The sequence below is a fragment of the Geotrypetes seraphini genome, chromosome 1 (assembly GCF_902459505.1).
Source record: "Geotrypetes seraphini chromosome 1, aGeoSer1.1, whole genome shotgun sequence".
Taxonomy (NCBI): domain Eukaryota; kingdom Metazoa; phylum Chordata; class Amphibia; order Gymnophiona; family Dermophiidae; genus Geotrypetes; species Geotrypetes seraphini.
The window spans coordinates 446,359,248-446,381,250 of record NC_047084.1 but is presented as its reverse complement, the minus strand read 5'-3'; the positions used below and the strand labels follow the sequence as shown (position 1 = coordinate 446,381,250).

At 43.5% G+C, this 22,003-nt stretch overlaps 1 protein-coding gene across 3 annotated transcripts in view; it reads right to left on the bottom strand.

The window, feature by feature from the left end:
- Positions 1-13,768: 13,768 nt before the first annotated feature.
- Positions 13,769-22,003, bottom strand: part of SH3GL2 (SH3 domain containing GRB2 like 2, endophilin A1) — a 265,872-nt gene continuing 257,637 nt past the window's right edge. For all 3 annotated transcript variants that reach the window (XM_033920569.1, XM_033920579.1, XM_033920589.1), the window contains one exon: positions 13,769-17,136. In XM_033920569.1, the coding sequence (XP_033776460.1) occupies positions 16,937-17,136 (200 nt within the window). In that variant the 3' untranslated portion in view covers positions 13,769-16,936. The remainder of the gene's footprint in view (positions 17,137-22,003) is intronic.

Sequence of the window (22,003 nt, the reverse complement as noted above, 5' to 3'; positions counted from 1 at the left end):
AACCCGACTGGAATACGGCTCTCGAGGACTGGAGTTCCCTACCTCTGATCTAGAGGAGGAGGGTGGAATAACCTGTACATAGCGGTTGGTGAAACCCTAGTCACATATCTGGACAGACTGTTGATGGACCTAGAGGCGCCAGCTCTGTAGGTACTGCGGGTGCCCAAGCAACCTCAATATTTTTGGGACCTCACATGACCACAGATGCACTACTACTACTGTTATAGTGGTGTACCAAGAGGGGGCAGTACATCCCGGATGCAGCTCAACTGGGGTGCTCCAGTCCAGAGTCTAATCTCTCCATGCTGTAGCCTGCAAGCTTTGGGCCACCAGCAGCATTAATGAGCTGAACACACTGCCTTTGGTGGCTCCAGAAGCTTTCACTCTGCTGCAACGTCTTGCCTCTGCAGGGGCAGAAAGTTGAAAAAGAGGGAAAGCATCCGGGTCCACAAGAGACAGCATGTTCAGCTCATTAATGTTGCTGGCGGCCCAAAATGTAAAACTGACAGAGAGACAGGTACGAGAAATGTCATACCCAGTTGGAGACAGGGAAGGAGAAAGGAGAAAGCTGCCAAATTGGAAGGAAAGAAGGAAGAAACAAGGACCACCAGGGAAGGAAAGGGAATGGAGAGAGAAATGCCACACCATGGAGAAGGGAGGGAAAGGAAACAGAAAAGAGGAGAGAGAGGGAAGGGATTGAGAGATGCTAAACCATAGGGTGGGAGCTGGGACAGAAAAGAAAAGCGAAGAGTGAGGAGAAAGAGATTCCAGGCAATGGTGGAGGGAGGGGAGGGGAGGGAAAGGAAGCAGAGAAGAGAGATGCCAGAGCTTGGAGAGGGGAGGAAGAAGGGAGGGGGAAATGGAAGGAGACAGGGATGCCAGACCATGGGGTAGGGAGGAGGGAAGAAAAAAAAGGGAAGAGGAGGATGAGATAGAGAGAGATAACAGACCATGGGAAGAGAGAAGAGATGGAGAGGAGAGATATGCCAGTGCATGGGAGGTGGGAGGAGATATAGAAGGGAAGAAGAAAGAGATACAACCATGGGAGGAAGGGGAGGGAAAGAGACAGAAATGCCAGTCCATAGGGTGGGGTGGGAGAGATGGGAGGGAAGATTGAGATACCAGACCTGGGGGAGGAGAAGAGAGAGATGTCAAGCCATTGGGGGTGGAGGGAAGAAGGGATGGAGAGAGAGAAGGGAAAGAGACAGATGCCAGCCCATGGGGTAGGGTGGGGTGGGGTTAGGAAAGAAGAAAGGGGAGGAGAGACATGCCAGAGTATGGAAGGAGGGGGGAGCTAGAGAAAGGAAAGAGATAAATGGACATGGGGTGAAGCTAGAATGAATCACGTGAAAAGGAGAGAAGGCACAGGCTGGATGGAAAGGAGAGAGGGTAGACAGTTTATAGAAGGGACAAAAAAAAAAATAGGGCAGATGCCACATGAAAGGGGAGAGGGCAGACAGTGGATGGAAGGGGCAGTGAAAGAGGGCAGATGCTGGATGGAAGGAAGAATGAAGTGAAAATGAGGAAAGCAGAAACTAGAGACAACAAAGGTAGAAAAAAAGATTTTTTTTTCTTTTTTGCTTTAGGATAAAGTAGTATTGTAGCTGTGTTAATAGACATTTATAAATAGAAAATTTAAATAAGGTGATCTTTTTATTAGACTATATTTTAATATATTTTAACTAACTTTCGGAGACCAAAACCCCCTTCCTCAGGTCAGGACAGGTTACCATAACTGCAGGACTGTACTGTATACTGTACTGACCTGGAGAACTTGGTTTTGGCACCTGAAAGCTAATTGAAAAAGGTACTAGACCAATAAAATAATAGCAACTTATTTTCCATCTTTTGTTTTATTTGTTAATTTGTAATGTGGTGAATGTTATTTGTCTTTTTTTTTTCCAAATTTAAATGTGCTATTTTTATATTTTGCACCGTATTAGAGGCCATGCTTCACTATTTCTGTGGTGTTGCACTATATGCAGAGTCTGGCTTCTTGGCGGCTCAGTTTAAGTTTTGTCTACATATTTCTAATTTTAGTTTGTGATTACTTATTCCATTCTAGTGTACAGTATATGTGTTCTGCGTGAATGAAAAAGAAATAGATTTCTGTTAGTATTGACTGCAGGATTGATCTGTTCTAATCTGGCTTGCTTAGTTTTACAATGGGTGCACTGATGTTCACTGCAGTGTTTAAGATCCTACCTTTTTCTAGTTACACACTTGTTGTGTGACTTTTGGATTATTACTAAAAATAATTTTTTTCTTATAAAGGTTTAAAAAATAATCAGCCCCAGGTGTCAAATATACTAGTTTTGCTAATGGTCTTTAACTGTCACTTTCTAAACCTCAAAATTACAAAAGTCCAGAAAAATACAAAGAACCTACACAGCAGCATGCCCTGCCAAAACAGGATTGATTTGCAACAGACGGCAACATGATTATCTAGCAAACAGCAACATTATCAATATAACAGGCCATAAAATACCAGAAGACCCTCTATTGATAAAACTAACCCTTAATGCTATAGATTCCCCACAAGCTACAATACACGCTTGGCAAATACCTCACTTAGCTTGAACACACAAGATGTACCTTCCAATAAAGAATAAGTCACCACAATTAAGGAATGGAAACATTTAGAGAAAACGAAATTGAATACTGTAAGAAGTTAGCCCACACTACAATGCAACGATGCAAAAAGAAATCACAATTTAATGACAAAAGGTTCAACACAAATATAGCATCATTATATAATGCATATTAAAATATCAAAATAAAAGCTAGAAATAAAATACAATCCAGGCATCAACAACCCTGGGCACTAGATCACTGTGGTACTTACAAATTATACCCTCTGTGCCCCCAGCAGTCTGCAGAGATTATAGGAGCATCACTGTGTAGCAACAGACAGTAAGGTGGGTTGCCCTGATCATTTCCTGACTGGGGCTGAGGCAGAAGTCCACAGTCCTCAGGAAATACCACGGCATTCTGGACATCCATCATAAAGGTACATGGGAGATTTGCATATAACAAGGGCAATGCATGCAAACCTCTCATGTGTACTCACTATGAAAATTCAAAAAAAAAAAGTTGGAATCAGTCAGTGCCCCAAGAACTAGGTGAGGAAATATCAGAATGATTCACCACCCCCACCATCTCCACTAGGTATAGCAGCCTCCAATCCCTCTTACCTGTTTAAATCCCCCCCCCCCTATCTACAATGTGATAGAGCATCTTCCTCTGCTTTACTGCCCCCTAAAGAAATTCATTCTTCCTTCCTCTCTAACATTCTTTTACTTGCCACCTTCCCTCTATTCAGCCCCTGGCCCAGAAATTTTCTCCTCTCTGCCAGCTTCCCTTCCCCTCCCAGAATATTTTCTCCTCTCTGTCAGCTCTCCTTCCTCTCTCGTATCCCTTTCCAGCAGTCAGCAACCTTCCAGTTTCTTCCCTCACCCTCCCAAACAGAAGTTTCCACTATCCCCTCCCAGGTTTGGACCAAGAAACCAGGCCCCCTTCCCTGGTGGAATCTGCTCTAAGCAGGTAAAGTCAGCAAGTAGGAGCACCATTCGGCAAGGCAACTCAGCATTGGCTTCAGCAGGCAGGAGCAGGAGCATTGGCTTTGGCAGGCAGGCAGGAGGAGCACTACAGAGATGGAGTTGGTACTTGGCAACTTCCAAAATGAAGAGACCATGGCAGATGTTAAAGCAGTTTAAATGTTTCAGCATCCTGTGCCTCTCTAGAAGACACATTGGGATTGACTATCATGTGTCCAATCCCAGCATGCCTTGCGCCCGATGTGAGGTTCCTTCTGGGAGGGAAGAGCCACGGGTGATTTCAAGGTGCTCTAGGGACCTATCAGAGGCTTGCTGCAGCAATGAGGTGGGCCTAGGTACCCTCATAGGCCTGCTCCCTTGAAGGGGCAAGGCTTCATCAAGCCCGTGTCACTTCAGGAGTGAGGAGTCAGGGAGAAATGTGGCATCTTGGTCTCATGAGGTGTCCGCAGTCGGGAGTCATGGTTCTGATGCTTCTGACATGGGTTCCAGGTTGAAGGAAACTGAGTTAAGCTGGGTAGCTGCTGGCAGGAAAAGCCCTGGCTCTGTTTGATCTCAGGGCCAGGGTATATCTGCACATACACGACCCGTGGTATCACCACCATGCATACACAATGACATCACGTCCCAAGCTCAAACAGAGCCAGAGCCTTTCCTGCCACCAGCCCCCCAGCCTAAGCAAGCCTTCCTCAGCTCAGAACCAGAGCCTCCTGCCCTAGATCAGTGTTTCTCAACTCGGTCCTGGAGTACCTCCTTGCCAGTCAGGTTTTCGGGATATCCACATTGAATTTGCATAAACTTGATTTGCATACACTGCCTCCATTATATGCATATTTCTTTCATGCATATTCATTGTGGATATCTTGAAAACCTGACTGGCAAGGGGATGCGCCAGGATTGAGTTGAGAAACACTGCCCTAGATCGCTGGCACCCGTGTCAGAAACATCGGGACCACAAATCACTTGGCTCCCGACTATGGACATCTCCAGTTACCTCTGTCTCCTCCATTACTCTGGACCTCCTCTCAAGGTTAAAAAAAACAAACTAACCATAGGTTATATTAACCTATTTGCCAGTAATGTCACAGACCCTTAAGTGCCAGCGCCCTCACCTGGTACATAGTTAGCCAGCCCTGGGAGGAACCACCTCCACTGATGTCAGTACAGGGATTATGACTGTAAGCTCTTTTGAGCAGGAACAGTCTCCTTTGTGACTCTGTATAATGCTGCATACATCTGGTAGAGCTCTAGAAATAATTAATAGTAGTAGATTAACACTGGAGCCGGACCCAGAGATATCACCGGTGAGGCCCACAACATACATCTCAGACAAGCTGTGTCCCTTTCTTTACGTGATCTTTATCCCAGTTACATGAGGACTTGGAAATTGTGAAAAGTCTTTTTGGGAGACTCCAGCTCCGCAAAGATCTCATTGCCAACACAGGCGCAGAAAGTCCACAGGCAGCAATATCTGTCAACTTCTAATTCAGCTAACGCCAGGAGTTATTTAAAGATCAGTTCCAGCTGCAGATGGGCTGTGATGAGTGCTGGCTCACCTTCATCTTTAAGGTAGGCAGTGAAAAACTGTCTAATTGCAGCAACAGAACAGTCTGAAAATCAAATCACTATGCTTTAGAAATAAACATGCAATTAGTTTTTTGTTTTGTTTTGTTTGTTTTTTTTGGGGGGGGGTTCTCATTTTTTTATTCCTTGAGGCAACTGGTCAGTTATGATGGAATTCACGTTTATCAAAAAAACAAAACAAAATAAAGCAAAACAAACAAAAAGGACATCAGGAGCAGCGCGGGGCATTCAGCGCAGCTCCCTGCACTAAAAACTGCTATCGCAGGGGAGGGGGTATATTTGTCTATTTTTGTATAGTTGTTACTGAGGTGAAGAAGGTAGAGTAAAGGCAGAACACACAGGAAGAAGGCAGCACACACAAGAAGAAGATATTACAAAGGCAGCACACATAAGAAGAATAGGCAGCACACACAAGAAGAAGGCAGGAAGCAGGTGCTGAGGGCAGCAGGCACAGGAGGAACAAACACATAAGCATAAGTAAGGTAAGGTATAGCAAAGGCTGCACACACAAGAAGAAGGCAGGAAGCAGGCGCAGAAGAAACACGTAATCTTAACTGTTATCTTAAAGCAGGAACGACAATGGAAGCAGAGGGGAACCAGAAGATGAGCTTTCCAGTGTTCTGCACGGACTGTCATATGTATGACTACCTCCCCTTGGGGAGACAGTCATATGTATGTGGTCGGTGCCAGGAGCTGAAAAGCCTGAAGAAGAAAGTCAAGCGACTAGAGGACAAGATACAGGAGCTAGAAGAACTCTACACCATGGAGGACCCAGTCAAGACAGCTGAAGACTTCATGAGTGAGAGACACATCGAAGAGGAAGTCAGAGAACTCGAGAATTTCATTGAGGAGGCATACAGGAGGAGGGTGGAAGAGGATAAACTTCAGATGAAAGATGAAGATACACCAACACCAACACGGAAGGGAGAACAAGAAGTGGATGACCCCAAAAGAAGACACCCACAGAGGAACACCACAAGAGGGGGAGAAATTGGCTAATCGATGCCCAGAAGAAAGAGCGAAGCACACCGGGGACATTGACCTGAGACCGAAGCGAAAATTGAAGAAGGGAAAGTCAGCAATCCTAGTGGGAGACTCGATCCTAAGGCATGTGGACAGCCACATAGCAGGAGGGAGAGAGGATCGAATGGTGACCTGCCTCCCAGGAGCAAGAACCAAGGACATCGTGGACAAAATTGGGAAGATCCTGGAAGGAGCGGAGACAGAAGAGACTGCAGTGATGATCCACATCGGGACGAATGATGTCAGCAGGAGAGACTACAGAAGGAGCACGCTGATAGAACAGTTCAAGATCCTGGGAATGAAGCTGAAGATGAGGACCCAGAAGATAGCGTTCTCAGAGATCCTATCGGTACCGAGGGCAGATGTGAAAAGGCAGGAGGAACTACAATCAATAAATGCATGGATGAGGAAATGGTGTGAGGAAGAAGGATTCCACTTCGTGAGGAACTGGACAACGTTCTGGGGCAAGCGCAAGCTCTACAGGAGAGATGGACTGCACCTGAGCGCGGCAGGAACAAGACTTCTATCAAACAACATCAAGAGAGGAATAGAACAGGCTTTAAACTAAGAGGAAGGGGAAAGCCGACAGTCGACCTAGCATCGATGATTCGGAAGAAGGTATCACGTGATGATACTAAGGGAATGCAAGGCTCGGAAGAAACAACGGACAAATTACAGGAGTCGACTAACCCAGAAGAAGAGGTTAGAAGGAGTGTACCAAAAGAGAAGACACCAAAGACCGAAACACAGGGAAAGGAAATGAAGACACTTAAATGCCAGGATCTAAACTGCATATATACTAATGCAAGGAGCCTGGGAAACAAAATGGGGGAATTAGAAGCCGTGGCCAATGCAGAAGACTTAGACATCATTGGAATCTCTGAAACATGGTGGAATGAGGAAAGCAAATGGGATACAGGACTGCCGGGATTTAAGCTCTATCGCCAGGACAGGTCAGGACAGAAAGGAGGTGGAATAGCCCTATATATAAAAGAAACCTACAATCGACAAGAATAGACACAGCGGAGACGACCAACAAGCTGGAATCGCTATGGGTTAAAATACCAGGTAGAAAGGGACATGAAATAAAAATGGGCCTATACTATCGTCCACCCGGGCAAACCGGAGATATCGATAAGGAAATGGAAGCCGAGATGAAACAAGAATGCAAAAACGGTTGCACAGTTATTATGGGAGACTTCAACTACACCGGGATAGACTGGAGTCTTGGAAACTCAAAATGCGCTAGGGAAACAGAATTCCTGGAGGCTACACAAGATTGCTTCATGGAGCAGCTTGTTAGAGAACCGACGAGAGGAAATGCCACTTTGGATCTAATCCTAAATGGGTTAATGGGACCTGCAAAGGAAGTGGAAGTAGTGGGACCGTTGGGAAACAGTGACCATAACATGATCAAGTTCAAGGTTGAAGCAGGAATACCAAAAGGAAAGAGAACCATAGCGACAACTTTCAACTTCAAAAAAGGAAACTATGAAGCAATGAGGAAAATGGTAAGGAAGAAACTTAGGAACACTTCCAAAAAATGGAGGATGGTAGAACATGCCTAGTCTTTTTTCAAGGACACGGTGAGCGAGGCGCAAAATCTGTACATCCCCAGATTCAGAAAGGGGAGCAAAAAGAGTCGAATAAAGGACCCAATATGGATGACTAAAATAGTGAAGGAAGCGATAAGTAATAAGAAAAATTCATTCAGGAGATGGAAAAAGGACAAAACTGAAGGGAACTGGATAGAGCACAGGAAGTATCAAAAAGAATGTCACCGTGTGGTTCGAAAAGCCAAAAGAGAGTATGAAGAGAGGTTAGCCAGGGAGGCTCGAAATTTCAAACCGTTCTTCAGATATGTTAAAGGGAAACAGCCAGCTAGGGAGGAGGTGGGACCGCTGAATGATGGAGTCAGGAAGGGAGTAGTGAAGGAGGAGAAAGAAGTCGCGGAAAGACTGAACATGTTCTTTTCGTCTGTATTTCTGAACGAAGACACAACCAACATACCGGAACCTGAGCAATTCTTCAATGGAAATCAAGCAGAAAAATTAACATTCATGGACGTGAGCCTTGAAGATGTGCGCAGGCAGATAGATAAACTAAAAATTGACAAATCTCCAGGTCCGGACAGAATCCATCCAAGGGTTCTGAAGGAACTAAAGGAGGAGATAGCAGAACTACTGCAGCAAATATGCAACCTATCCCTGAAAACAGGCGGATTGGAAGACGGCCAACATCACGCCCATCTTTAAAAAGGGATCAAGAGGTGACCCGGGAAACTACAGACCGGTGAGTCTGACCTCGGTTCCGGGAAAAATGGCGGAAGCACTAACAAAAGAAAACATCGATGATCACTTGGAAAGAAACAAACTTCTGATAACCAGCCAACATGGTTTCTGCAGGGGGAGATCGTGCCTAACCAACTTACTACACTTCTTCGAAGGAATTAACAAACAGATGGACAGAGGTGACCCCATAGACATTATATACCTTGATTTCCAAAAAGCCTTTGACAAGGTGCCTCATGAACGATTACTCCGGAAACTGAAGAACCATGGGGTGGATGGAGACGTACATAGATGGATCAGAAACTGGTTGGCAGGTAGGAAACAAAGGGTAGGGTTGAAGGGCCACTACTCTGACTGGTCACGAGTGGTGTTCCGCAGGGCTCGGTGCTCGGGCCGCTGTTATTTAAGATATACATAAATGATCTAGAAACAGGGACGAAGTGTGAGATAATAAAATTTGCAGATGACACCAAACTATTTAGGGGAGCTCGGACTAAAGAGGACTGTGAGGAATTGCAAAGATACTTGAACAAACTAGGGGAATGGGCGACAAAATGGCAAATGAAGTTCAACATTGAGAAATGTAAAGTATTGCAAGTGGGAAGCAGAAACCCGAGGTACAACTATATGATGGGAGGGATGTTATTGAATGAGAGTACCCAAGAGAGGGACTTGGGGGTAATGGTGGACAGGTCAATGAAGCCGACGGCACAGTGCGCAGCGGCTACTAAGAGAGCGAATAGAATGCTAGGTATAATCAAGAAGGGTATTACAACCAGGACAAAAGAAGTTATCCTGCCGCTGTATCGGGCAATGGTGCACCCACACCTGGAATACTGCGTCCAGTTTTGGTCGCCATACCTTAAGAAGGATATGGCGTTACTCGAGAGAGTTCAGAGAAGAGCGACACGTCTGATAAAAGGGATGGAAAACCTTTCATATGCTGAGAGATTGGAGAAACTGGGTCTCTTTTCCCTGGAGAAGAGGAGACTTCGAGGGGATATGATAGAGACTTATAAGATCATGAGGGGCATAGAGAGAGTAGAGAGGGACAGATTCTTCAAACTTTCAAAAAATAAAAGAACAAGTTGAAAGGGGACAGATTCAATACAATACATTCAGAAAAGTTGAAAGGGGACAGATTCAATACAAATGCCAGGAAGTTCTTCTTTACCCAAAGTGTGGTGGGCACTTGGAATGCGCTTCCAGAGGACGTTAGAGGGCAGAATACAGTACTGGGATTTAAGAGAGGATTGGACATTTTCCTGCTGGAAAAGGGAATAGAAGGGTATAAATAGAGGATTACTGCTCAGGTCCTGGACCTGTTGGGCCGTCGCGTGAGCGGACTGCTGGGCAAGATGGACCTCAGGTCTGACCCAGCAGAGGCACTACTTATGTTCTTATGACATTGCATATTTTAAAGTGATCTGCCTCCGACAGTGGCGTACCAAGGGGGCGGCAGGGGGGTGGTCCACCTCGGGTGCACGCCCCAAGGGGGTGCACAGCTGGCCACCTACCAGAGAATAGGCTTCCACTGCCGCCATCAGGATCAAGCTTTTCTTCCCTGCGGGGCCGACCAACTCTCGCCACCAGACTTCAATTCTGAAGTCGGAGAGGACGTTCTGGGCAAGCCAATCGCTGCCTGGATGGCCCAGAACGTCCTCTCTGATGTTAGAATTGACATCTGGCGGTGAGAGTTGGTTGGCCCCGCGGGGAAGAAAAGCAGGGAGGGAGAACTCGGCGCCGGCTTGTTCCCGATGGCGGCAGTGGCAGCCTTTCCCCGGCGGCGCTGGCAGCAGCATGTTTCTCAATGGCGGTGGCATGGGGGAGGGCAGGGAGAAAGAAAGAAAGGGGGCAGGGAGAAACAAAGAAATGGGGTACAGAGAGAGAGAAAGACAAACATAGAGAAAGAAAGAGGGCATGGAGCGAGAAAGAAGGGGGCAGGGTGAAAGAAATAAAGAAAGAAATGGGGTACGGAGAGAGAGAGAGAGAAAGATGGACATACAGAAAGAAAGGGGGGCATGGAGAGAGAAAGAAAGAAAGGGGGCAGGGTGAAAGAAAGAAAGAAATGGGGTACGGAGAGAGAGAGAGAGAAAGACAGACATACAGAAAGAAAGGGGGCATGGAGAGAGAAAGAAAGAAGGGAGCAGGGTGAAAGAAAGAAAGATATAGAGAAAGAAAGGGGGAAAGGAGAAAGAAAGAAGGGGCAGGGTGAAAGAAAGAAATGGGGCAAGGAGAGAAAGAGAAAGACTGACATACAGAAAGAAAGGGGGCATGGAGAGAGAAAGAAAGAAGGGGGCAGGGTAAAAGAAAGAAAGAAATGGGGCACGGAGAGAAAGAAAGACAGATATAGAGAAAGAAAGGGGGCATGGAGAGAGAAAGAAAGAAGGGGCAGGGTGAAAGAAAGAAATGGGGCAAGGAGAGAAAGAGAAAGACAGACATACAGAAAGAAAGGGGGCATGGAGAGAGAAAGAAAGAAGGGGCAGGATGAAACAAAGTAAAAGTTGGGGGAGGGAATGAGGTCTGGAGGAGAGGAAGCATAAAGGAGGCTGAAAGAAGGGAAGAAATATTGGATGTACAGTCAGAAGAATCAGAGACTGATGAAATTACCAAACAAAGGTAGGAAAAATTATTTTATTTTCAATTTAGTGATCAAAATGTGTCTGTTTTGAGAATTTATATATGCTGTCTATATTTTGCATTATGGCCCCCTTTTACTAAACCGCAATAGCGTTTTTTAACGCAGGGAGCCTATGAGCGTCAAGAGCAGCGTGGGGCATTCAGCGCAGCTCCCTGCACTAAAAACCACTATCGCAGTTTAGTAAAAAGGGAGGGGATATATTTGTCTATTTTTGTATAGTTGTTACTGAGGTGACATTGCATAAAGTCATCTGCCTTGACCTCTTTGAAAACCCGCGGAATATAAATGATAATTAACATTTTCTCTGCGTACAGTGTGCTTTGTGTTTTTAAAATTTTATTGTTGGTAGATCATTTTGACTTGGCCACAAAGGTAAGGGGGAGGGAGGGAGAGAGGGAGAGGAGCTGCTGAAAGACTTCAAGTAATCCTTGCAGGCTTGACTGTGCAGGGAATTATTTTTGTAAAATCTTGTTTTGTTATGCATTATTTAGACTTTAATTTCTATGAATGAATAGAATGAAAATGATATAAAATTACTTGCTTGTTTTTATGTGCGTGTGCTGAAGGAAAGTGGAGAGAGAGTGGGCCGAGGACGCTGAAGGGAAATGGGGAAGAGAGAGTGGGGAGAAGACGCTGATTTATAAATTGACAATTGTACAGAATATTGTTTATTTTTATACTTTAATATAATAAGTTCAATATAAAACAATTCAAGGCTTGTGTGGATGGAATCAGGTGGTTTGTGGGGATGGGGACCGAGCTTACGGGAATTATTCCAATAAAATGGTATTTTCTTATTTCTCATTATTTGTTTTATTTTTGTTAATTTGTAAAGTGGTGATTGTTATATATCAGTTTTTTCACATTTACATCTACTGTCTTTATATTTTGCACAGTATTAGAGGACATGTGTTACTGTTTTTGTGGTGTTGCATTGTATGCAGAGTCTGGTTTCTTGGCGGTTCAGTTTAACTTTTGTTTACATATTTCTATTTTTAGTTTGTGATTATTCCATATTGGGCGAGGGTGTATTTCTGTTCTGTGTGTATGTATTTACAGTTGGCACTGACTGCAGGATCAATTGACTGTGCGGGATCTGGCTTGTTTAGTTTTACAATGTGTGTTGGTGTACTAGTGCTCACTGCAGTGTATAAGATGCTGCCTTTTCATATGTACACTCTTGTGCGATATGTGGATTGTTACTAAAAATCATAATTTTCATATAGATGGGGGGGGTGTCAAAAAATGATGGGCCCCGGGTGTCACATATGCTAGGTACGCCACTGTTCCCCGAATATAAATTATAATTAACATTTAAAAACAAACAAAACCTGAGAAGAAACTATACAAACAAATATACTGTATATTAAAATTACTCATAATATTGACCTATTGGCAGAACCTTTAAAACTATATGGGGCTCATAATCGAAAGAGAAAAACGTCCAAAAACCGGCCTAAGTCGGCACTTGGATGACTATCAGTCAAAAACGTCCAAGTGCCGATAATAAAACCGGTTTTGAACGTATTTAAAAATGACCTAGGCCTTCACAGTGCCGCTGAACGACCATAGCTAAACGGGGCGTTTCAGAAGGAGTGTCGAGGGCGGGATTTTGACAGGACGTGGACAGGCTTAGACTTAGTCGTACTGCATGTATAACCGAAAGTTATACAGTAGAGCATAGACGGAACTTGGACGTTGTGACTTTGACCATTTAAAACATGGTCTAAGTCACAAAAACCCACCTAAGGTCACCAGTTAAGCACTGCAGACACAAACTACAGACCCCCACACATTACCCCAGTGATCACTAACCTCCCCCCCAAAAAAACACCATAAAAATCATAATCATACCTTTAAAATTCAGCCTCAAGACCATCCTCACCTGGCAGCCTGGCATAGGAAAGCCTAGTCGACCTGCACAGAGGTGGCTTAAGTCGTCTTGTGGGTGGGTTAGGGACCCATGGAGAGGAAGAGGAGGACCCATGCCCATAAGCCATTATAATCATTGAATTGCTGGTTAAACATGTGCACTTTCTAAAAAACTCCAAAACCCTTTTGTACTGCCCTATAAGTGGCTTCTGCAGCCATAAGGGCTATTGGGGTGGTAGATAGGTGGGTTTAGGGGATTTTGGGAGGTGGTTTGGGGGCCTCACCATTATCTATAAGGGAGCTGTAGTGAGATGAAGACATGGCACCCTTTATGTGAAGTTCACAGCAGTGCCCTGTAAGGTACCCCACTATTTAGGTGCCATGTCTGGTTGTCCAGTCCATCACTTTGTAGACCCCTCCCACGTCCAAAAGGTCTGTTTCTAAGCGTTTTTGCCTTGGACGAAAATGTGGTATAAAGATGGACAATTTAGCAGCTTGGATGATCAGATCGGCAGGACATATAGTTAAGACGATTTTAAACGGAAAATAATTTGGACGTATTTTTCGAAAATGTGTCCTAAGCTTTTTTTTTAAATTTTGTACAACTTGCGACTTGGATGAAAATGGACTTAGACGTTCCTTTCAATTATGCCCCTCTATGTTTGTAGTATGGACAGAATGGAGGCAAATGCTTTTTGAAGACAGGAAATTTTGAAACCATTCTTAGATTAATGCTGTTTCTTCCTGGCTATGTGTGAGTTTGAAGGAGGGAAACAGACAAAAAAAAAAACCCCCATGGTGTATTCTCATTGGTAAGTCAGTCTTCTTTATTTTTATACATCAATACTTTGCACGGATTGTTCATACATGCAGCAGTAAGGAATGTCTTTGCTTCATTCGGTCTGATATTTTAATGGCACATCCCAACAAATATATTTACCTCTGATAGCGTATGTACAATTTAGATAAATAGAACTCTGGTTAGCAATACTAATTTGAACAACTGCAAGAACAAAAAAAAAATGCAGAGAAACCGGGTACAGCACTGTAAATGCAATATGAAGGGACCAATGAAAAATAGGACAACTCTTCCCCCTCCCCCCCTACTAAATGTATGGGAAACATTTTGTAACACACATCATTGATTGCTCAGCCCATAGATCTTAGTCCTCATTGAGGGCAGAATGTACACCATTAATGTCCGCAGAACAGAAGGTAAACAAGACAAGGTTACATAGGGCTCCATTCCATAAAGAAGTGTGAGTTCTGTGTATCTGTCTGTGTGCAGGTGTGTCCATCTGTGGTTGCCTATAGCTCGAAAGGAGAGAATTCCAAAAGGATGGATGTCCGTGTGATCACATGGCCAGGCAATGTATCATCATAAATTAGGATCTAAAACATTCCAAAAGGCCAAATAGTATAAATCATTTCTCTAAGCCAAAAGAGGTAATTTTATAATTGCAATTAGATGCTTTGCAAGTATGAGGTGGGAATGAGACTGCAGGCAGTGAACCGGCTGAGTGGCTCAGTGTTGTACAGAGCAGGATCAAATCTTAGGTAAATCAGGCACATGCCTATGGCCCAAATATTTAGGGACAATGTTCGGGGAAGGCTTCCAAGACAAGTTTTTGCCCTGCTGCAGGCAACCCCTCCCCCCAACAATGGGGGCAGGGGGTCACAGATATCTGTCTATATACTCTCCACCCCATGTACATTGTCCCCCAGTCAGTGGGAAAGCAGCACTACTTACATACTGTTTCCTCTGCTGACTTACCGGGTCCCCCATTTCTGGAAGCTTTAAAATGTACTTAAATTATGATGAGGTGGGGGTGTGTGGAGTAACGCACTTGCTTCTTTAAGGCCCTTTTGCAGAAGGCCTTGGTTCAATTCACCTGTCAGGTTTCTGTTCGCAGGGCAGGCTAGGGTTGGGGATGCTGTGGAGATAATATGAACCACCCTCGAGGGTGAGGGAATAAAGAATCCCAGTCACTGCATATTGGTGACATCTAGCCACCAGATGGAGGTCCACATTAGCCATGTTCTGGGACGCTTAGCTGAGGGCTATTGTTGCCAAGTCTGAATAATATTTGTTTTCAGGGTTGTGTTTTGTTTTTTAAAATAAAAATAAGGGAAAATAACATCCCCTCCCTCCCGTAATCACAATTGAAAGTGTATATCACCATTATTGAGCAGAGGTGTATTCTAATTTGAGATGGCAGAAAATACCTAACTACGCTCCCATGTATACCCTCTCCCCTCCCCCCCTAAAAAAGGTGACATGTTCGGGGAAAATAAATCTTTACGGTTCATCAATATCATGAATATGCAGAATTCTAATCACCTTATTTTGAGGCACTAGCCAATGATGCAAGAGCCTAATGACACGACAGTGTTTTCCAACATCATTAAAACAGCAGCGACAGCAGTTCAACAAGAAGTATAATATTAATCAAAAATGAATTTTCTTTACCTTAGGGAAAAAAAACAAACCCCACAATGGCTATTTTTTTTTGTATTCCAAAACATTTCACAGGTGCAATAACATACGACACGATGGAGTACATAATAAAAGAATTTACAACACTTCTATCTGGAGCAGGTCTTGTGTCTCACTGCAGCAGACTTAATGCAGCAAAATCTGTTAAGAGCCGAGTGCAGATGTAGAGAGCACATGTCTTGGTTTCCCTGTGCCACTACTGGTGATGTTTCAAAAAGAAAGGTATGTGCACACTTCAGTTCTGAAAATTACCCTGGGGAATTTGGTACACCGTCAATAGTGCACAGGGCATTGGCACGCCGACAATTCTGCTCCGTCAAATGCGCCGACAAGTGCGTGCATGAATAAAGGGAAATTGTCGAGGCGGAAATGTAAGTATAGTGGGGGTGGGGGGGGTTTGCAGGAAAGATTGCGTCGGCATTGAACACCCCCTCCTCTCAACCAGAGCACGAGTGTTAGGTGCGGTTCCCCCCACACCCTCCTTCAGAGCGCAAAATGCCTTGTAAGTTTAGGTCACGCACGAGTTGTAAGTTTAGTGTGTGCGTGTGGGGGGGGAGTTCCTCCCCACCCACCCCCCGACTGCAAAATGTCAGGGCGAATTGTTAGCGCGCCAATGTCCTGCGCGCATCTGACAGGTCACCGGGGAATTTATGCGCTTCCCTTTATGCTTGGCTCTTCGCCACACAACGTGTGGCTACTTCATATACAAACCTGGATGTTTACAAAATGTCAGCAAATAATTCAAGCCCTCCCCAGAAATGCTTCCGTTCAATTTAGATTGCACTCCTGGACATTTTTGTGCCTATCGGGCATGCCTGTGCTGATGCCCTGCTTTATATGAAGAAATGGCTTTTGAGATTCCCCCACCCCTCCCCCTCTTGCCCCCTTGTCACGTGCTGTTACCTACACAGCGCTTCACAGTACTGTACCCTGGGCATCCCTCTTCCTTCAGCTCCCCACCCCATACATCTAGTTCAGCATTTTCCTTGCTCCACTTAGCACTTCTGCACAGCAGAAAGAAAAAGAAAACAAAATTTGACCCCCGGCCCTCCGACGCTCTTTCAACCTTCTCGTTTGGACAATAATGATGTTGTTGACTCAGTTCACTCTTTTTCACAGTCTACTATATTAATCTAGCTGCTTGGATCCGAGAAGACTCGAGGCTTCCCATTCTACACACTGTGGGCACAGTGACCTATCCATTAACGTTAAACAAGTCTAGATGGTTTGAATCAGAAAGACACAATGCTGGTTAGGCAATGTTAGCCATGTCCTTTTTCCCCTCCGTTGAAAAGAACTAGAAGACCTGAAAATAACACAACATTATAGTGCTATAACACATGTAAACCAAAGATGTCTAAAGAAGACTGATGATATTAACACACGGTGTCTCATGATGTGTATGTAATAAGCAGCTCGTGGAAAGCGGTAGTACCAAACATAATTATCCGGTTTGAGAAGGAAAGCCGGCCTCCTAATGAGGCAAAGGGACCAGGATCTCCACGTAGTTGATAGGGAAAAAGCCCGACTGGCCGTGAATCATCCCTTCATACCAATTCTCATCAATCTGATTGGTAAGGGTAATGATGTCACCTTCCTTGAAGCCCAGCTCGCCTTCATTTTCCGGATCAAAGTCGTACAGAGATCTGCAACATGGCTGATCCATTGGAGCACCTGGAGGAAGGAAAATGGAGAAGTTAGATGGATGCACATCTTCCCAAATATTTGCCATCTCTAATTCATGTAGATCAAAGTGGTTTTATTCAAGGTAGATACACGTCTGATCACTCATGTATCTTTTGGAATATTCTTACAGTTGCAGCTGGTACATATGCCAGATAGTTTTATCTATAGGTGCAGAAAAAGCTTTTGATAGAATAGAATTGGGCATATATGTTCCAAGTTCTTGAATTGTTTGGATTAGGACCTCGGTTTATTTCAATAGTTAGACTTTTATACAGATCTCCATTTGCCCACATATTAGTAAATGGTGTGTTGTCTAAGGGCTCCTTTTACAAAGGTGCATTAGAGCCTTAATGCGTGGAATATCGTGCACTAAAATGCCGCAAGCGCTAGCCGCTACCGCCTCCTCTTGAGCAGGTGGTAGTTTCTCGGGTAGCGCACGCTACCTTGAGTCCTGAGACCATCCGGTTCAGCGAATGGCCACCAGGATGGTCTCAGGACTCAAGTATCTCCCGTATGAGGAACGACTGGGTAAGTTGCAGCTGTACTCACTCGAGGAACGCAGAGAGAGGGGAGACACGATCGAGACGTTCAAATATGTCACAGGCCGTATCGAGGTGGAAGAGGATCTCTTTTTCCTTAAAGGACCCATGGCAACAAGAGGGCATCCGTTGAAAATCAGGGGTGGGAAATTTCATGGCGACACCAGAAAATATTTCTTCACTGAAAGTGTGGTTGATCGCTGGAATAATCTTCCACAACAGGTAATTGAGGCCAGCAGCGTGCCAGATTTTAAGAAAAGATGGGATTGGCATGTGGGATCTCTTCATGGAGGTAGTTAGGGGGTGGGCCATTAGTGTGGGCAGACTAGATGGGCCGTGGCCCTTTTCTGCCGTCATGTTCTATGTTTCTAATCCGGTACGTGCGCTAAAAACGCTAGCGCACCTTTGTAAAAGGAGCCCTAAAGCTTTTCTTTTGTTCAGGGGTACTAAACAAGGGTGTCCACTCTCTCCCTTGTTGTTTAATTTGTCTCTGGGGCCTCTAGCAATTGCAATTCGACTGAATGAAACATATTGGGAATACAATGTGGAGAGGTGAACTGTAAGTTGTCTGCCTATGCAACGGAGGGGGATTTGGTTTGTCAATCAATTGCATCAGGGTAATAACTTTAAAATGTGTGAGGATCTGTTTGCCGACTATCACTTACCTGCAGCACAATTTTTTAAATGGTTGCAGTTAAAACATTGCTTGGCAAAGTCATGTTACAAAGATCTGATAAATACCAGCGAGGCGGGCTTACCGAATTTTTGTGCAGGTCTCATTAGACAATCAAAAAAAGCCTCTTCAGTTTATTGAAAAGTTAAATTTAAGAGATGAAGGGCTCCTTTTGCGAAGGTGCACTAGTGTTTTTAGCACACGCATCGGATTAGCGCGCTAGCCAAAAAACTACCGCCTGCTCAAGAGGAGGCAGTAGTGTCTAGCACGTGCGCTATTTTAGCGTGTGCTATTCCGCGTGTTAAGGCCCTAACGCTCCTTCGTAAAAGGAGCCCTAAACGCATGTATTACTCTGCCGCAGTTGTGGGAATATGATTTCCGAATGGAAATCGATGATGTTATATGGACAGTTTTCTGGAGAAAGGTATGCGACCTACTCAGCACCATTAACACAATTTTTATTCTATGTTGCTCACCGAGCATATTGGACGCCTTTTAGAGTCTCCAGCTTGTCAGCGCATGGATCTAATTTATGCTGGACTTGTAAAACGGATATAGGCACATTTCATCTTATGTTGCTTGGAGGCCATGCTGCTAAAATGTTTTGGGATGAAGTCTGGCAACAAGCGCAAGAAATCTTTGGATTCTGTATAGAGCTGACTTATGAAATTGTCATTTTGCGTTCTGCTATCTTATTGCATTTAGTTAAAAAGTATCAGGCTAATTACCCCACGAGAAATGTTAAAAACGATACCTAATAGAGATATTGGAAGTCCCTGAAGATTCACTGCCTCCATTCACGCAGGTTTATTACTTGACAATTAAAAATCGGAATCAACAACAGGAAAGAAACCAAGGTCCAATTGATGTATCAGCTTTACTTGAGCTATCAGATAAGCAAAGTGCTATACCAGCAACATTAATAGTGACATTAGCTCTTACTATGGATAAAAATTGGCTTTTGAGATTTTATTTTATTTTTTTTTAATCTTTATTCATTTTTAAACTTATAATAAGTGTGATAACATATCCATACAAATAACCAAAAAATATATCACTTAATAATCAACAATGATACATATAATATTCTCTTATCTCCCCCCTCCCCACCCTTATCTATCATATAATCAATACTTATACAACATGTAACAATAAAAATACCCTCCTTCCCACCCCATAATTGAACTTGTAAATTTAAGGGAAACAAGATTTTTCTAATCATTACAATACTTTGTTAATGACTCCCAAATATCTTGAAATTTCCTGAAACAACCCTATTGTATTGCAATAAGTCTCTACATTTTATAAATATGACATAAGGAGTTCCACCAAAAATTATAGTTTAATCTAATTTGATGACTTTTCTTTAAAAATAAAGAGAAAAGGGTTTTGGATTTTAAGATACAAATGTTTCCTGATTTGGCAAGACACACAAAGGCAAAGAAAAGAATTTCTCTTATTAAAACCTGGAGTTTTAGATCTTGGGGTGACTTTATATCTTCGTCACCCATGCAAGTGTATAATACAATATAATTCTCAGAAATATGTTTTCTTTGAGCCATTCCAACTGACGGCTTTTCTCTCTTTCTCCTGTCTGGAGAAGGGGAAGAAATGAGGGCATTAAGTGTATTAGACGCCTGTATATCAGTTAACCATGTGCTACGCTTCTTATAAATTATTCTTATTATCTTGTTTATATTACATCTTGGATCTTATTGTGGACTTGAGTTGATTAGGCAATATCTTTCTTTATACATTTGGGGAAAAAAAATTTTTCTTTGTTTTAAATCACTTTGTGTACAAGTTCAATCTTGAAATGTTAATTTGGAAATTATAAATAAATAAATAAATAAAGTATCAGGCCAAATTATTTGATGTTCTTAAGAGTCTAGCAATTCAGCATGTTTTATCAGAATGGAAAAAATAGTACAGTTCTTTCTTTTCCTGCATGGTGGGTGTAAATATGAAGAAGTATCTGCTGTTAGATGATGTTCAGTTCGATATTTTAAGAGGGTTTGGGCTCTTTTGGATGACTATTGTAGAATACATGCTAACTGACTTGTCTTTCTGGTTTGTATTTTTGTATGGTTTGATGTTTGAAATGATATTTATTACGTCTGGTCATTTGTCCTTTGCTTTGTATAAGGCGAATAATAAACACAATACGATAAATCTACTCTTACAGTTTTGTTGGGGGGATGGAGAGGAGGGCTTAAATGTTATTAGATTATGGTTAAACAATTTTTTTATTGACTACAACAATACGGAACAAGAACAGAGCTTCAAAATGCACAATACAACTGAAAGGAGCGGGAAATCTGCCAGAACAAAAGGACTGTGAAGCAGGCATCAAGCAAGACGAAGCAGACTGCTTATTGCAGCTACAAATTCCCTGCCTCCTGCTTCTGATTGGCTCATTCTGTTGTCCAAAGCCAATCAATAGCCAGAGGTGAGGAAACACTTTCTCCAATTCCTGCAGTGTCAAGTGGTCCAGGGAGTACAGAGAGGAGAGTGCAAGAGTGTTGTGAGAAGGCCAGCAGTAAGTAGAGAGAATAAGTGAGGGTGCGAACAGAGCGATAAAAAAGCAGGAGGATGTGTGAGTCTGAGAAATCCCTGGGGGGGGAGGGGAGGGACAACATGTGAAGGAAGAGAGGGAAACCTAGGCCACCCCCAGCTCCCCAATTTTCTGTTTTAGCCTCCCCAAACAAGTGCCAGTGGCAATAGGGGGTGAACTGGGTGATGCTACATGGAGGCAACTGTTTTGAGATTATAGAAAGTTATCCCCACCCTGATATTCAGCTTGCAGTAGTCACCATCTTTTAAATGGCAGCCATCACACTTTTTTTTAAATTGTACTTTTTATTACAGCCAAACAACAAAACCATAATGGAACATCCAATAATCTCAATTCTGAATACCTACATTACTTATAAATGCTACTGTTTTTATATCCCCCGCCCCTCCTCCTCCTCCCATCCAGTGCCATCCCCCATCCTGGAGTGACAAACTTCATACAACCATATGAGACTCATATAGTTAATGGGATAAATAAACTTAGGGTTGCCAGATTTTCCAATCGGAAAATCCAGACTCTAGACCCACCCATTGCCACCCATCTTCGCCCTGTAACGCCCTATTCCCACCCCAATCCCATCCTAACCCTGCCCCCTGCTGCCTGCTCTTGTCAGTCAGTTTTGAATTCAGCGACCTCCAAATCACTATAGAACACCCACTACAATTCATGCCCGCAAACCTCTGTTGCACAGTGTAATTGCAGTGCAGGGCAATAGGTTACAGAAAAGATGGCTCACAGCAGATAAATTCAGTATGAAACAGCTGGGGATGGTTACTCATTTCATAGCTGGCTCAAAGAGAACATTTTTATACGGAAAGGCACAATTATGAGGCACACACCATCCATTGGAAACTGCAAACATTACAACATCACTGTATCAGAAGAGCACAGGCCTCACAACCCTAAGAAGATTATGGAAAATAATGAAGTTTGATCACCTGGGCCATCCCCGTCCCAACTAATTAGAAGGTCAATGCAAAACTGGACATTGTGGTAAAGAAGCAAAACCTGAGGATGGCATTGATAATAGAAAGAAGTAGGCTAAAGGCTAATAATATAACTGGATAG